At 46.0% G+C, this 17,890-nt stretch overlaps 1 protein-coding gene across 1 annotated transcript; it reads right to left on the bottom strand.

The window, feature by feature from the left end:
- Positions 1-8,817: 8,817 nt before the first annotated feature.
- Positions 8,818-11,559, bottom strand: LOC144128757 (uncharacterized). The gene is made up of 3 exons (XM_077662419.1): positions 11,281-11,559; positions 9,692-9,785; positions 8,818-9,572 (listed from the first exon to the last, which is right to left on the bottom strand). The coding sequence occupies exons 1-3, from the start codon at positions 11,431-11,433 to the stop codon at positions 8,818-8,820; spliced, it is 1,002 nt and encodes a 333-aa protein (XP_077518545.1). The 5' UTR covers positions 11,434-11,559.
- Positions 11,560-17,890: the final 6,331 nt, after the last annotated feature.

Genomic DNA, 17,890 nt, shown 5'->3' with positions numbered 1-17,890 from the left:
ACAATGCCAGCCCCGACAGCGGCTTTTCTGAGGCACGAGCAGCTTAACACTATACTAGGAGTAATTGTCTCGATAAAGCAGCATGCATGTAAATGCAGACATGACCTGTCCCTGTATAAACGTTAAAGGGGGGTAGAAGAGCCTTATGTCAAAATACTGGAAGATATATATAGCAACTGCACAGCTACTATAGTCTTCCATAAAGTCAGCAATAAAGTTCCAATAAGGAAGGGCGTCAGGCAAGGAGACACGATTTCGCCAATGCTGTTCACCGCATGTTTACAGGAGGTATTTCGAGGCCTGAATTTAGAACAGTTGGGAATAAGAACAAATGGAGAATACCTAAATATTCTGCGATTCGCTGATGACATTGCCTTGCTGAGTCACTCAAGAGGTGAACTGCAAATCATGATCAATGAGTTAGACGGGCAGAGCAGATCGATGGGTCTAAAAATTAGCATGCAGAAAACCAAAGTAATGCTCAACAGCTTAGCAAAGGAACAACAGTTCACAATTGGCAGCTAGAGCCTAGAAGGTGTGACGGAATACGTCTACTTAGGGCAGGTAGTTACAGCTGATCCGGATCATGAGAGGGAGATAACTAGAAGGATAAGAATGGGGTGGAGCGCATATGGCAAATTCTCGCAGATCATGAGTGAAAGTTTATCAATTTCCCTCAAGAGGAAAGTGTACAACAGCTTTATCTTACCGGTACTCACCTACGGGGCAGAAACGTGGAGGCTATCGAAAAGAGTTCAGCTTAAGTTAAGGACCACGGAGCGAGCCATTGAAAGAAAAATGATAGGTGTAACGTTAAGAGACCGGAAGCGGGCAGAGTGGGTGAGGAAACAAACACGGGTTAATGACATCTAGTCGAAATCAAGAGAAAGAAATGGGCTTGGGCAGGGCATGCAATGCGAAGGCAAGGCACGGCGAGGCCTTCAGAATGAAGCCAGCTGAACCTTTTGTCCTGTTCTTACAGGCCTTCCTGTGCCATGCTTCAACATCGGATCACGCCTCAAGTACGTGCTATGTTGCCGACAGCTACGATGGTCATCTTTTGCGGCTGCCTGCGTGGAAAGCTACCGCATGGAACGGACTGGCGCATGCGCTCCCTGGGACTACAACTTCGTCGATGATAACGGACCGCACTGGCTATTTAAGCTCAGTCTTCATCGAGCATTCGTGTGGGCACGGCGAGGCCTTCAGAATGAAGCCAGCTGAACCTTTTGTCCTGTTCTTACAGGCCTTCCTGTGCCATGCTTCAACATCGGATCACGCCTCAAGTACGTGCTATGTTGCCGACAGCTACGATGGTCATCTTTTGCGGCTGCCTGCGTGGAAAGCTACCGCATGGAACGGACTGGCGCATGCGCTCCCTGGGACTACAACTTCGTCGATGATAACGGACCGCACTGGCTATTTAAGCTCAGTCTTCATCGAGCATTCGTGTGGGCACGGCGAGGCCTTCAGAATGAAGCCAGCTGAACCTTTTGTCCTGTTCTTACAGGCCTTCCTGTGCCATGCTTCAACATCGGATCACGCCTCAAGTACGTGCTATGTTGCCGACAGCTACGATGGTCATCTTTTGCGGCTGCCTGCGTGGAAAGCTACCGCATGGAACGGACTGGCGCATGCGCTCCCTGGGACTACAACTTCGTCGATGATAACGGACCGCACTGGCTATTTAAGCTCAGTCTTCATCGAGCATTCGTGTGGGCACGGCGAGGCCTTCAGAATGAAGCCAGCTGAACCTTTTGTCCTGTTCTTACAGGTTAGTAAACAACAAAAATGCTTTAGAAGTGATGATAGGTTCATTATTGTTCTGCCGTGCCCCACAGTGTGTGTTGATCTTGTACTGGAATGTATCTCATTGTTGTTGATACTTGCTGGTGATGTTGAGCAAAATCCTGGGCCTGATACTGTCGAAAAAATGTTCGGTGAGCTCTTGAAAGGACAGAAAGCGCTCATTGAGGATATGAGGCAAGTTAAAGAAAACCAGAGTTTGCTTTCCCAGCAATTTGATAAAGTGAATGAGAAGATGCTAGAAATTGAGAGCAATTTATTGAATATGCGCAAAAAAGAAGAAAAACTAGAAGCATTGGTGCATGACCTGGGAGTAACTATCCGTTCACAGCAACAGAAAATAGTCGAGATGGAAGACCGAGGCCGACGAAATAATCTTCTCGTATTCGGAATATCGGAAACTGATAGTGAAACTAGCGTCGAACTTAAGAAGAAAGTATTGGACGATGTGTTCCACGAACGCCTTGGTGTCAGAGTTAACACGGTAGAACGGATACACAGGCTCGGAAAGAGGGGTGTGGACAAGGTGCGCCCAGTGATCGTTCGTTTCTTCGACTACAACGAAAAAATGAATTTATTTAGGAACTGCAAGAAACTAAAGGGCAGCAATACTTCTTTATCACATGATTATTCCCAGGCGACTTTACATAAGCGTAAGAAACTGTGGGCAAGTGCACAGCATGAGAAGGACAATGGCGCAAAGATTCGGCTCGAGCATGACAGGCTTTTTATTGATAAAGAGGAATTTGTCTGGGATGACGACGACCACTGCCGCGTGAGGGTAGAACGCACGCTTGCTACTGTTAATAAAAACGAATGACAGTTTGGGACAAAAGAAAGAAATTTTACATTGATAAATTTGAATGCACGCAGTCTCCTGAATAAAACTACTGAGCTAGAACACATTATCATGCTTTACCAGCCAGATGTCATTGCAGTAACAGAAACATGGTTGCGTCCTGAAATAACTGATAATGAGATAGTACCACCTACGTATCGAATGATACGTAAGGATCGTGACACGCGCGGTGGTGGTGTGGCGCTTATTTTTAAAGAAGGAATCGAATTTGTTCTTATGAAGGATTGCCCTAACACGGAGAGCATCTGGTGCCGGATAAAAGTTGGTGTTTCTTCTTGTGTTATTGCCGCAGTATATCGACCCCCCAGTGCCCCTATTACATTTCTTGAATCGTTACAAGAATACGTTTCAAATAATGTACCTAGAAACGCAAGTGTGATCATTGCCGGTGATTTCAATTTGCCTAGTATATCTTGGGAGTCACTTGATGCAGGCACAACTGATGCTAAACACTGTGAGGTCATGTTAGACATTGCTTTTAATAATGATCTCACGCAAATTGTCAAACGCACAACAAGGATTGGAGCAAGTACGGAATCAATACTGGACTTGGTTTTTGTAAACAGCAAAATAACTGAATATGATGTGTCCGTTAAGGAAGGGCTTTCTGACCATAACCTTGTTTTAGTTTCTTTCAAACGGCTTAGACCACCGGAAAAAACGAAAAGGCTAACTATTTCTGTTAACGATTTTTCGAATGCTGATGATGTCAGCATCATAGACTACTTGGAAATGACCTTGGATTCTTACCACGGGGAGGATGACGTCAACACTTTGTGGGAGAGGTTTAAAAATATAATCAGGTACTGCCTGCAAAAGTTTGTTCCGCAACGTCAAAAAACGATAAAGAAACGTAACCCTTGGATAAATCGTGAGATAATCCAGCTAAAGCGAAGGATAAAGCGGAGAAAACGCAACAGAGTAAGGAATCAAAATGAAATTTCGCACCTATCTTCGATACTTAAAGAGAAGTTATTGACAGCAAAAGATAGGTATTTTTCCGAAAAGCTCACCCAATTTATGAAAACCTCCCCACAGCGTTTTTGGCGTCACCTTTCACCCTCGAGGGAAAAAATGGAGTTTCTTACAGTGGATGGTTGTGTTGTTACTGATAAATCAGAAATCGCTAACAGATGTAATGCCTATTTTCATTCTGTATTTAGCCCTTCTAACTCTATGGCCCAGAATTCAATAAGCGGATTATGCTCCAAACCGTCTGACACACCCGCTATTACATTGTCCCATGAAGGAATACTTTCCCTCCTCCTTAATTTAGATACAAAAAAGTCTTCCGGTCCCGATTCTATTCCTAATGAGTTCCTAAGAAGATACGCGGAATGGATCGCAAAATATTTAATTATCATATTCAATGCATCACTGAAGCAACATTCCTTGCCAAATGACTGGCTGCAGGCTAGGATAGTTCCAGTACACAAATCTGGAAGCAAGCACGTTCCCGACAATTACAGACCTATTTCTATCACCTGCTCCTGTTGCAAGATGCTTGAGCACGTCGTGGCAAACTGCTTATCCAAATATCTTGAGGACACGAACAAACTAAATCCCAATCAACATGGTTTCAGGCGGAAGCTCTCTACTGTTACCCAACTTGTTGAAACACTGCATGATTTTTCAAAAGCCTTAAACAACAGAGACCAAGTGGATGCAGTTTGCCTAGACATGTCTAAAGCATTCGACCGTGTACCCCATGATGAACTTCTTAACAGGCTCATTGACTTAGGCATAAACACAGATATTGTGTACTGGATTAAAGCTTACCTTACTAATAGAACCCAGTATGTGGAGGTAGACGGTGCGAAATCTGACGTCCTGGGTGTACCCTCAGGTGTCCCTCAGGGGTCTGTGCTGGGGCCCATATTATTTTTATGCTATGTTAACAACATCGCAGTCTCACTTCCTCCTCAAATAACAGTCCGGCTATTTGCGGATGACTGTTTAATATACTCAATCATATCAAAGCCAGAAGACCAGCTCACATTAAATTTGGCGTTGAACTCCATTAATCAATGGTGCGCAGCTTCTAGAATGAAAATTAATTATACGAAAACATCATATATTACACTGACAAACAAAACCAAAAATATTTTTTCATTTGGTTATGAAATAGATGGGCGGAATATAACATGTGTCAACTCCTTTAAGTATTTAGGTGTCACTATATCATCTAATCTAAGTTGGAATTTACATATTGACAACATATGTTCAAAAGCTGAAACTAAGTTGTGGTACCTTAGAAGAAAACTGAAACTTGCATCCACAAAAGCAAAACTAACTGCCTATCTCGCGCTGGTACGTCCGACACTGGAATATGCAAGCGTCATATGGGATCCGTATCAGTCAAATCAAACGTATAAGATTGAAAAAGTTCAAAGAAGGGCCGCCAGGTTCATTCTGTCAAAATATAGATATACTGATTCCGTGACTGACATGCTGCAAGAATTACAACTTCCTTCACTGTCGAAACGAAGGAAGATCGCCAGGCTAAAATTTCTTTATCTTTTGCGCAATAATCACTTCAACTTAAACACAAGCTGCTATTTGCAACAGCGTTCGTGTCGCCCTGTAAGAAGCTCCCACAGTTACCAGATTACACCCATGATGGCCCGTATTAACTGTTTTAAATACTCCTTTTTCCCCAGAACAATAACAGAGTGGAATTCCCTGCCTCAGACCTTTCTGCAAATAGACAATCTCCCCCAATTTGAAAATTGCTTGTACCGTCACTTACCTGAATAGACATCCTTGTAATTTTGTTTTTCTTTTCATACGTTTTGTTTCCCTACTGCTATTTTATGGTTGTAGGCTAAAATATTTACCCGCTAGCGTTTGTGCTTTAGGTCTGTATCTGCAGTGCAGGACAGCTGTGTTGCGATGACTGTCGTTTTCAATTTGACTATTTTGAATTGTGCACTGTTCATACTTGTGGCTGTGTGACATAACTTACATATGTATCTGTTTTCACCCTGTAACGGCCTACGGCTGACAGTATCAATAAATAAAAAAAAAATAAATAAATAAATAAATAACATACTCGCTGGTCCTTAAGGGTAACGGAGTGGATTCCAAGAGAAAGTAAGCGCAGCAGGGGGCGGCAGAAGGTTAGGTGGGCGGATGAGATTAAGAAGTTTGCAGGCAAAGGGTAGATGCAGCTGGCAAAGACAGGGTTAATTGAAGAGACATGGGAGAGGCCTTTGCCCTGCAGTGGTTGTATTAAGGATAATGATGATGATAATTATGATGATGATAATGATGAAATGTTAAAAACAACCACGGTAATACTTTGCACGTTTCAGTCTTTTTTTAGCAAGACATGAAATTAAGGTGCTGGTTATTGAGAGAGATGGAAAAAGTTTTAAAACACCGCTGTTTGCCTGCGTGGAACATTTCATGAGATACACGAACATTTCGTCAAATGTAGAAAAGAACTGCATATGCTGCAGAAGGGGCCATGCGGCCACCAAAGCGTGTATGTTTGAACATGGACGCCTAGACCACCGCCGCAGTGATTCAGTAGTCATGGTGTTCAGCTGCTGTGCCGAAAGACGTGGATTCGGTCTCAGCCGCGGCGGTCGAATTTCGATGAAGGCGAAATTCTAGAGGTCCGTGTATTGTGCGATGTCAGTGCGCGTTAAAGAACCCCAAGTGGTCAAATTTCGCGGAACTCTTCACTACGGCATCCCTCATAGCCTGAGTCGCTTTGGGACATTAAACCCTTATAAACTGCAAACTATACACGGACGCATGGGTGGCTGCCGCGTGCCGTGGCTTCATTTTCCCGGCAAAACAAGAGCCGTGATATTAACATCCAGGACGTGATACCATACCCCACGACGCTGCGGATTGGTTGAGGACTTCTCCGACAGATGTTCCACCGCAAGGAATTGGTCAGCGAGCGATTTCCCCGAAAGGGTCGCTATCGACTTATGCTGGCTAGGGTGCCTCGATGCCAGCGCTGCGCCGTACAGGGTGGAGACACGACCTTCGTGGGCGCCATCTTGGGGCAAGCGCTGAAATGCGGGGCTACGGAGCGTCGGCCGGTATCCTTCTTTAGAACGCGCTTTCGCTAGCAGGCTGAGCTGTATAAGGTTTCTGCATATATGCTCACAGTTCTGAGCACTTTTTGCTTAGTGATATAAATGAAAAAAGAGCTAGCGTTTGCTTGCAAGCGCAGCTTTTAGAGCAAATGACCACCGTGCAGTTAGGACAGCACTTACTTTTGGGCCGTCTCAGATGCTCAAAGCCGTTATTTTAACTGAAGTGACTGTTTTATAGAGCAATGCCTTTTGTACTGCCAGAACATGACGGAGTTTATAAGGTGCATGACATGCAAAAGGCTTTAACTGCGTCTGTTGATGCAGATGAACAACTAGTTGACGTTTTAGTCAGCCGCGCAAATCAAAAATATTTTGCATCGCAGTCGTCTATTCACAGCAGAAAAAGATTATCCGTGATGAGCAGACCAAACTTTGACTCCTGCCACACGATGATGTACACAGCATTTTATTTCAAAATAATCATCAACCGCTTGAAGCTGCCTCTGGCTGCATGCCTAGGAGGAGACATCTCTTAAACAGTTTATTCAAGGTTTGTGCCAGCGACAGTTTTGCTGCCGTACCCATCATCCGATTCTTCTGGCTGGCTTAGCCAACGCAAGTAAATGCGCAGGCGCATCGTCACAAACCGCTCTAACAGTCTGTTCACAAGATTTGGGTGTTCCGCGCAATCAACCGCCGGAATGGGAACGGTTTGTTCGATAAGGCATTTAATGGTCTTCATTGGACTCTTCAAACGACAGATGTCTTTGTTCCGATAGGTTTTTAAAGAGACTTTCGCACGAAGAAACAAAGTCAAGAACTTGCTCGCTCACATATACAAGGTTACGGGCTCCAGCATTATATTCTTTCAACTGCACTAGGGTATGCTCCTCTGGTACCTCTTCAGAAAGAAGCATTCGTGTGCACGGGGCGCAGGACCTTGCGGAAAGCGCAAGGGGCCTTACCAAGAACCCGGCCAGGTGAGCGACGATGTCGATTTCAGCTCTTGTCAATGACTCTATTGCTTCAATTTCATCACATGCAGAAAGTCCTTCGTGCACTTCAGCTTCGTGCTGAACTTCTTTGATTTCGGCCGAAAAAAAATCAACCAGGTAAGTGCTGTCATCGATGTCGTAGCCTGAAGTTTTCGGAACTTTGAGGAACTGGCTGACAGTTACAATCTTGAGTGCATTTTTTAGGTCGTATGAGCTCGGCACAGGTGAAATCATTCTGATGACCGAAAAAAGGTTTTCCAAACAATCTTGGACCATCCTCCCAGTCAAAACAAAACTGTACCGGCGTTCTTTCAGCAGAAAGATGTGCAGCTGCAGGACTACTGTTGTTGACATGAGCACCCCTACCTGGCTTGGCTTCCACACTTTTCTTACTCCTATTCCCAAGCCTTCGATGACTTCCATTGTGAGTTTGAGATGTGCAATGGCTTCCTCATATTTACTCTCATTCTTCAAACTGAGAGCGACAGAGGGATGGCGAGCAGTCATTATTGTGAACCATTTAAAAATTACTCCGAAAAACCAAGCAGTTGTTTCTGCTTCAGGTGACAGCTTCCCGATTTCGATGTAATATCTAATCGCTGCTGGGGCTTCACGAAACAGCTGAACCGCTATCCCTACCTTCATTTTTGTAAAATGACCGTTAGATATGTGGATGTTGCTCAAGTTCGATGCGACCTGCAACTGGTCTGTGTCGAGTTTTAGAACAGCCTCCACATGCGCGATCGACACTTCATTGCTGGGCAACTTGAACCTTGCGACGATGGCATCGTTAAGATGCATCACATCTTTTCGCACCAAATGCCCCTCTCAAATTTTTTAGCACATGTGCAGGGTCTGGCATGAAATACAAAACATTTTCGCTGTCACATGGATGTGGCACAGAACAAACAGTTACAGAACTGCGAGAACTCGACAGATTCAGTGACCTCCACATGGAACGATTTGAACTACCCATGTCGCAAGTGACACATACCACGCGCAGTGATATCTGGGTGCACAACTGTATTAAATGAAAGACAAAGTCTTTGAGCTTATCTCCACTGACAAACATACCTGTGTAGTGGTAGGCTATTACTTGCTTCTATCTGGTATTCAAACCACCTACCATGAAAACAAGGGCATGGTTGGCAGGCTGGTTACTTTCGGGGAGCGTGATCTTGCCAAGAAAGCAGTCACTGCTACGGTCCAGCTCCACACCTCTCCGAATTTCCAGCTCATCTAGGAAAAGGACGCAGTCCCTTTCAATCTCAGACACTGCCGCCACTTTGGCTTCCATTAAAGTTAGAATTTCTGTTAGCACACCAGGTAGGAAGGTTAAGTGTTGCAGTCTCCGGCACAGAGTCCTTCTAGATAGAAGCGGCTGCCCTTGTTCCAATAAAAGGTCGTAGCCGGCCGAACCACATGCAAACTTAAGCTGTAGCGCCTTCTTGATCGTGTTGGCACCCCAGGAGCAATTCTTCCGGTTTTTTTTTTCCAAGGCAGCCTTTTGGTCCTGGTTTAGGAAGCTCAAATTTGCCGTCAACGTTGTAAGGTTTTCTTCGAGCTGCTTTGTTCTTTTTGCAGCTTTTTGCAGCTTTTTGTTTGCCTGCAACAAACTTTCTTCTAACTGGCTGCGTTTTCTTTTTTCGTCTTGCAGCTCTTTTCGCAGCTCACTTGTGGACAGCGAGAAAATGTCGATTTGTTCTCCTGAATCTTCACGCGTGTTTTCAGGCATCGCTAGGGTCTCTTCCTGGTCAGGTGTCGTCTCAGGGGTTGGCGAAGAGCCTTTTGTAGCGTCAGGTGTAGAACTACCAGGAAAAAGCCGCGGTGCAGGCGGCTTTCTTCGCTTCGGCTCAGCTGTTCGCGGAAGAAAGAAATTAATTCATCAGTACCTAAACATATCCGAGGCTCTAGTGCTCCTCAGATTATCTGATGCGGATACTAGGCTAGCAAACCGAATGGGGGCAAACACTTACGTCTAAAATCAAACAACGTCGGGACAGCCGTTGACTTGAGGAGCCGCCGTCCATCCATTCTGTTGCCCTCAAACTGATCTTCCTCGAAGTGGCGCTAAATGAGAGAGACGATGAAACTGTCATTTCGCGCCTCTGGTCGTGTGCACGCAAACAAATGAGATAATAAAAAAGCGTTAAGGAAGCGGTGCGATATTACAAGCACAGGATCACGAAGTATTTCTGTGGACGCCAACCAAGCGACAGCACTAATTCGGGTGTCGGACGGGCAAATTTAACTTCACTTAAATTTGGCTTAACCTCGGACCTGTATTCGCGCGTTTGACAACGGTGCACTTCGCCTCGCGATGTGTCATTACATGGAGAAGAAAGAGCTGTATTCGGGATGAACTTCTGTACTGCGCAGGCACCTTGCTTCCTCGCCACCGCTTTCTTAAAGCGACGGACAGTTCACAATAGAAGTTTCTACGCGACTAGTCGAATTGCCAGCCATATACTCTAAACGACTTAATTTTCGCGAGGGCCTAACTTTGGGTTCGTTGCGAATCGCAAATACCTCGAAAAATTATTCCCGTGAATAATTTGAGAAAAGTAAGGTGAAGGGGCCTATTATTTGTGCTGCGCAGAATTTAGCACTTGCGAAAAGACCACTTGCAAAATTCCAGAACGGCTGACTCGTAGGCAGGTTTTTGCAACCGAAACTGCCTGTTCATAGACTGCATTTTCACTTCCTACTCTGGCCACAAAAGTGGGTAGGTAGCACGTGGGAGGTTCACCCGTCAGCCTCTATTATATTCTTTTTTGAAAAGGAGAGAGGGGAATGCTCCTTAATCTGCGTGAACCGGAAGCCTCGACGGCTGCTACCAGCTTTCAAGATCGAGTGTAAAGGGCAGCTGTTGAAAGAGTACAATGGCGCATTCCTTCGACAAATACTGGGGTCCACCTGCTTCACGTGTTTTCACCGCGGCTCTGAACAAAAAAAATGTCCGATCGCGAGAGAGTAAAGATCATCGTGAGACACTCCGTGAATGACACGGAAGTTCAGTGTAGCTCACTGAAAGTGAAAAGACGCAATGATTCATATATTTAGCTTGTAAGCCTTCACATAACTGGTAATTCAAAATGCTCCGCCTCAAGAACAAAGCGCGCTACTTCCAATGCCAGGCAATGCGATGCAACACGTGCTGTACTCACGTTTCTAACTAGGCTTCGAGCTGCAGCTTTGAAGGCACACAAAAATTCCTGTTGCGCACAGTGCGAGATTGGTGAACAAGGCAAAAACATATATTCAAACCGCACAAAGTCAGTGCTTACGAGCGGATGGGCGAAGCGGTGTTGTATAATGTTATTCCTACTGAAAGCACATAACTGTGAGCGACATTTAGAAAAAGATCTAAAAGCTTTAGCGCAGACAACGACCACGAGAAAGACGGCACACGAACACAAGCGCTTGTGTGTGTGTGTGTGTCTCTCATCTTCCTCGTGGTCTGTGTCTGTTCGCGCTAAATTTTTTTACATTATCTATATGAACAAACTAGCCAAAAAAAGAAGTTTTATTGATGCATAAAAAGAGCACAGACATTGTGGCTTACCTCGCAGATCTTCGCGTTGTCATTCGCCTTCCAGTTCTCACGCTTCACTTTCGCCTCCCATATTTTTCTCCGTCCCTCATCCCGTGGAAAACGAAAAGATCGCGCTCCTTTCTTCGCCGAGCCGGCACACAATGGAACACAACACCCTGGCATGCTATTTTTCGTGAATTAAAGCAGTTCATCAGCTCAGAATCCAGCGCAAAACACGGCTTCGAACCCTCCACAGCAGCGGCACGAAAAGCGACTTGCCCCAAGATGGCGAGCGCGGAGAAGACGGCGGCGCGGCGCATGCCAAAGCGTGTCACCACCCTGGATGGCGGCGCTGGCATCGAGGCACCCTAATGCTGGCTCCCCCTCTTTGGCGAATGAGCTCAATTATGTCGCGTGAACTCCGCGACATATTACATGGGGCTTCCGCTGCGTTCCTGGCGATGTCAAAGTGGAGATGGCACTGAAAGCTGCCAGCATCGCTTTTCGCTTTACAGCTACGCCGATGCATCTTCGCCTGCCGAGAAGCCACGCTCAACACTTCGTCAGCCTTGCAATTTATTGCTGACACCCATGAGCGTTTCCTTGGCTCTCCGCCATATTTAGGCTCACGATTTGTCTCCGCCGAAGCAGAGAGGAAAGGACGCCAAAGAAACACTGCTTCGTTTTCTTCCTCAAATTTTAAGCATGTCTCCCCCACACGAGGTGTGGAAATGCTTTTTTCCGCCGCATCTAGCAATTTCATTGCGATATGGAGTCATTTCGCACGCACAACTCGACGCTGGATATCTCAAACCTCAATGCCGATTAGGAAATTTCAAAGTTCGGTTTGCCTACGCTCTTGAATACCTCCGATTCCGCGACATAGTTTTGTGCCCTAAAGAGAAAAATGAGAAGAGTGGTTAAAAAATAATTGCCTAATCGTCTTATAACTGCCAACTGCCACAGAGGTAATGTTCGCCATAACATGTCGCACAATTCATAACGCAGGCCAGATTGTCGTATATTTCAGGGCTTTTTAGAGAAAAAGCTACAGAGACTAAAAAAACACAAGGTTAGCATATAGGCTTCTGTTGAGTTCATTCGGACAGTATCCCAAATATATGTGTAGCAGGCAGATGAAATACATAACGCAATCGAAGCTGCAAAGGAACAAGTTCAAGTGGTCACCTGACCTTTAAAAAAGTTTTTTTTAGGCAAAAGCCTTACTATCCCCATTACGTGAAAAGCCTGCGGGGTGTTAGTGTATTAGTGTGTGTACTCGCAGATGGTGCAGGAATCAGAGCAATGACAAGAAAAATAAAGTGACGTCATCAAGAAGACGTAGGACGCAAACACCAAGCCCAGCGCCGCAATTTCAGATAATCATATAAATTTGATCTGTCGTATGCACTCCCCTTTGCTGACCTCAATGTTGTGCCCCCTACGCGCGTACCAATAACGCGTCCAACCGTTCGTCGTACAGCGTTCTTGGTAGTGGCATACGATTTCTCTCTGCATATAGCTTATATGTTTTAGTCACGTTGCAGGCTAGCTTGCGACAGGGATTCGAACCGACGGCATATGCACCGTAAATTGTATACCTTCCCAGACATTACCGCTTTCATTAATGTGTGGTTGAGGTGTCCCACGAGGTGTGAGAGAGTTAGTGCACCATTTTCTTTCCTCAAAAATCAGTTTTTGTATTAAATTTGTGGCACAACCGTTCGTCGTACTCCGTTTCGAGTTGTGACATACGGTTTCTCGTTCCGTATAGCATAGCTTTCTTAGTCAGGTTGAAGGCTAGATCACGACAGGTATTCGAACCGAGTTTCCGAGTGTTTCACTCGGACCTTTGTGTATACAGCGTTTGTGGAATCAGCATTCATAGGCTCGTCTCCGTTTCATTTCCCAGTACACAACCTGCGTCTAGGTCGAACGCTCACAATAACAGCTCGTAAGTGGCCTTAAGTGCCTTCTAATTTTTTTTATCGCTTGGGAAGCGCGAGAGCAGGCCTCGCCACACTGCTGGACTTCAAGACAAGTGGTCGAACCGGTCTCTCGCTGTTTCCAGTCGCGCTTTGTCAAAAGCGTGCTGCTCTGTTATACGCTGGCTACCACATAATATCCAGAATAATCTATTCGGTCGCCTATGGAGGTACCCATATGTACAACGATCGTGTAAAACGCGGGACACCACTCTTCTGAAGAAAACAGGCCGGCTAACACTTTCCGCTTTGCGATTTCAGTTGCACCGTGCAGTGAGGTAGTGATTCATGGTGGTTCTCTGGCTCAATGGCGTGGTCAACCAACCGGAGGCTATCTCATGCATTGCGTGAAGGCTCATTTCCATCCTTTGATATCAGTGGCCGCTTAATGCGTCACTAACGGGAAGGAGACAAGTAGTGTTAAAAAAGACTGAAGACAAACTCACATTGACCTGTATTGATGAACGAACATGCACGTAGGAGAGCTGGTTGCGTTCACTGAAACGGGACATTTTATTAGCCTTAGAAGTCATAACTAAAAATTCTGGCCAAAAGCATTTTTAAGGGCGACGGTGTTCAGTAGTCCTTGACGCAGAGAAGCCGACGTCGTCGTCGCCGTCTGTTGTCGGACTCGGCGTCAGAATCAGCGTAGTTGACCATGAGCGAACATTCCATTGAAAATATGCGCAGAGTCAGCGTAGCTGACAGGTGGCCCGCCTAGGTCACACGACCTTTTGGTGTCATCACAAGCTGCCCATCGTGGCAGGTGACATTTAAATGAAGGATTCGTCCTGAGAGATTTTTCGGGAAGAAAAACCTGGGTCGCACAAGCCCCACCGGTGCCAGCACCTGCCATCGCAGTGCCGTGGCGCATCGCTTACTCACTGCACACTACACTAGGAGCGGCATTAGTAATCTCAGCGACCGGCGAATGCTAATCAGAGAATGAGCAATTTTGCATATGTGGGACTTCCTTGATTAACGCTATCCCGTCACACTATTAAGGCTGAGGTTATCCGTCCGCTGCGAGTTTCTTTTTCAACGAGAAGTTGTTTATGACCTCAGTGTTTTTGTGTATCGTACGAGGGCACAATAACAATTAGTATATTAGCAGATCCCTGCTCGGGACTCTCGTAGTTTTCTGTAGTTTTTGTCAGTTTTAACTACTCGATGCAAGCGAAGGACAAGCTTTAAAAATTGGACTAGACACTTACGCTCTGCCCAAAGGTATGAGGCGATAGTGTACATTGTTGATTTCTATATATGCAGAAGGTCATTCTTTACATTCATAGGTCCCTGGGGTGTCCTCACACCTCTCCTGGCGCAATAATGCAGCGGATAAGCGATGTACCACTATCCTGCGATGACAGGTGCCCCTAGCGGTGGGCCTTGTGCGGCGCAAGTTGCTCTTCCCGAGCGACCAGTCATTAAATACCACCTGCCACGGTGGCCAGTTTGTTCACTATCCGCTCGGCTGGTTGTGATGACGACGCCAGCTCACGTCACCAAGGTGGCCCACCTGCTTCCTAGGTTGCTCTTAAAAGACCACCTACCAGAGCCATACTCGTGATTTTTTGCTCACAACGCCAGCGCCGAAACCGCATTTTCCGGAGAACGGGGCCTTTAACGCTATCGCGTTAGATGCAAGATATTTCTACACATTGGGAGATTAGACTATTCCCATATGTTCAGAACACTCTCTTATAATTTCCCTTAGGTGTCGCAAAATTAGAAGTGTGTGTCCAAGAAAGCTGGACTTGTATATAATAAATGAAACACGGTAACGCCACCTACGGCCATTTTCGCATGTAAAGCGCAATTTATTTATGGGCGGATCCACGAGGCCTAGCAACATTGCCATTCACTGCCAAATGGTGATCGCGGAGCCCTTTTCGGGTTCTACGTCAAGAATTTGAGTCGGATGGCAGGAAAAGTTTTAGATCCTATTCTCTCGGCAATAAATGCTTCTTTTTTGCTGCCGGACGAACATCAACACAGCCAGAAAAAATCGTAAAATTGAATTGTATAAGATGAAAAGCGGGATTGAGTTCGCAACTGTGCCCCTATAATTAAAGGACGAAAATCTCATGCATGCGTCTTCAAGTATGTTTAGAGTCTACAGTTACAGCGCTACCGAAAAGAGAATTTATAAAAGGGACCAAACAGTTATCTGTGTCGCATCCTCCTTTCGAAGACTTGGCTCGTTTTCCTAAATGTCCAACACGACAGAATGCAAAGGAGCAAACGTGCTCTGCATACGGGTGAATACTTTCTTTGCGTGTGGGCGAAGAGAGCAATTTCCAAGATTGTGATGGCCGAAAGCTCTTCCATTGTCGCACTACGGTGGGGTTTGAGTGAAGGAGAAGCCGGCATTTCTGAGGGTGCCTTACTCTGACAGGAACAATCTCTCAGTGCCTTACTTTGAATAACAACGCACAGGGCCCCGACGTCCTGGGTGAACAATACGCTGCTTCGAACATGATTTCTTAGCAACTCTTGTGTGTGCTTGTTTGTTGATCCGTCACACACATTCACTCTTTTCTTGCATACGCAGATTGCTGAGACTTGAGTTTTTGGCATCCTGAGCAAGTTCGGCGTGTTCTGAGCCGCCACGAAAACAGTCGGCGGAAGTTTCGACTTCATTTTTAACATTTTTTATATAAGTGAATTGGAAACAGTTCTCATTCATGTTGTAATTTATTAAATCAAAAGAACACAACCTTCGTCTTATCATTCCTTTAAAAACCTAGAAGCTCTCTGCGAGCTCTCATCCTCCGTTGTTCCCTTGGGGGGGGGGGGGGGCGTTCACTCGTTCCAAAGTGGTAAAACTGGACGTAGAACTATATTAAAAGCATTTCGAGAGGCTACAAGAACAACTGTGTGCATTCCACATTTGGGCACCGCATTCAGCTATGTGATCCGTAGGTAAGCAGAAATAATTCACTTTACGTCAAGAAATCGGACAATCGGTTCCTCTCACTCTTCCATTGTTCACAAGTGTCGTTCGTGACTTTTGCTCAATGTGCACCCAACTGACACGGAAGATAATCGATGACAGCCACGCACCAAAGCGCACAAAATGCTTTAACACGTGTACACAGATAGTACAGGAACGCTTCGGAGCCTAGAGAGACCACCCAGGCGCGACACCACAGCCCACCTTGTCAAAGAGGCGTGCAGAGAAACGCTGCGAGAGGACAGTCAAGTGGACGCCAGGTCACGCCGGTAATCCAAGCAACGAGCGGGCCCACAGGCTAGCGAGCGAAGCACAGCTTAATCGCCGCTCCCAACCCACGGGTTCTGTTCCAAGTCTTCTGCAGTGCAGCGCTGAATAGGAGCGACGGCATCCGAAGCAATGTCGCCGAAAAGAACTACTGTCTTCAACCCTTCATGATGCAGACCCTTTGGCCAGAACGCTGTCCCGAGGAGGTCAGGCTTTCATCAACAAGAGAAGAGCCGGCTACGCTGTGACAGATGACATAGTCGCGTGATGGAAGTGGAGAAGGAAAAGCAACTACACCGCCGGCCCGCAGTCACCGCCACCTGTGAAGTGCTACGCGTGTGGCTGTGAAGTGGCCCCGAATTTGCGGCATCTCGTGTGGAAGAGCGAGCGACTTCACACAACGCGGTACAAGCATCGCCCCACAACAGTGACGTCTTATGGGAACTGGATTCAGTCCTAATCTGCGGCGAAAGAGACACTTTACTCAATGTGTAGCTTCGCTTGTGATGTTTTCTTGGTTAGTCACATTTAGCCGCGCCCTACCTTCCCTAGCCCCGTTAGGCCTCGAACCCAACCTTTCTTCAATAAATTCATCTCTCTCTCTATCTCTGTTTTGATGTGTCGCTTGCAATTCTCTTCTCTGAAGACAGTGAAGCCAACCCCGGCCCATCTAAGAGGCGCTCCGGCAGTTCGAAGTCCGAAACAAAAGACAATCCTGAAGCGAACAACGCTTTGTTAGCAATTCTTATGAGCATCAACGACCGGAACTTGGCATTCGCTGAAGACCAGGCCTAGACATAAAATCATCAGAGAGCCTAAAGCATCATTAGAAAGTATAATTTTAGATTTATTCAATCGCTTCGGGGGAGGGGGGGAGGGGACGTTCTTGCATCAAATTATAATATTCTTCGTAGCATTTAGCCTGGGTTGGCTTCGACTCAGAACGCCGCGAAACGTTTGAGAGTGTTCCAAGCGGCACTCCAGTTTTGGTTTAAATGATCAAGAAAAAAGTGTAGAAGAAATATTTAGCTCCTGCATGGTATTCCTGATACACACAAAACATGGAATCAGAAATGAAAGCAGTTGCTGCTTTGTCAAACGCACTCGGCAGCGAATCCACGCGAATAGGCATATAACGTGCCCATCGATTTGGCCCTTGTAGTGCCAAAGCACTACTTAAGGCGATCCCAACCTAGAATTTTTTGTGAAGCCTAGGAGTATCTCGGGTAAGCTCGGGTAAGTACGGAAAACCGTCGGACCAATGAGAAGGTTGCCTTGACGGTAACCTTGACCAAATTTAGAATCGAAACAGCCCATGCAGAAATAAACATATTGCTGCGACTGCGTTTCTCTCCAAAGGCGGCGCTGACAGATAGACTTCGCTGGCCGCTGCATGAGAGCACTATGCTATCGCCGTAGTTTTTTCTTTATT

This window comes from Amblyomma americanum, chromosome 1 (assembly GCF_052857255.1).
Source record: "Amblyomma americanum isolate KBUSLIRL-KWMA chromosome 1, ASM5285725v1, whole genome shotgun sequence".
Taxonomy (NCBI): Eukaryota; Metazoa; Arthropoda; class Arachnida; order Ixodida; family Ixodidae; genus Amblyomma; species Amblyomma americanum.
The sequence above is the reverse complement of the archived record's forward strand: the minus strand, read 5'-3'. Positions and strand labels throughout refer to the sequence as shown.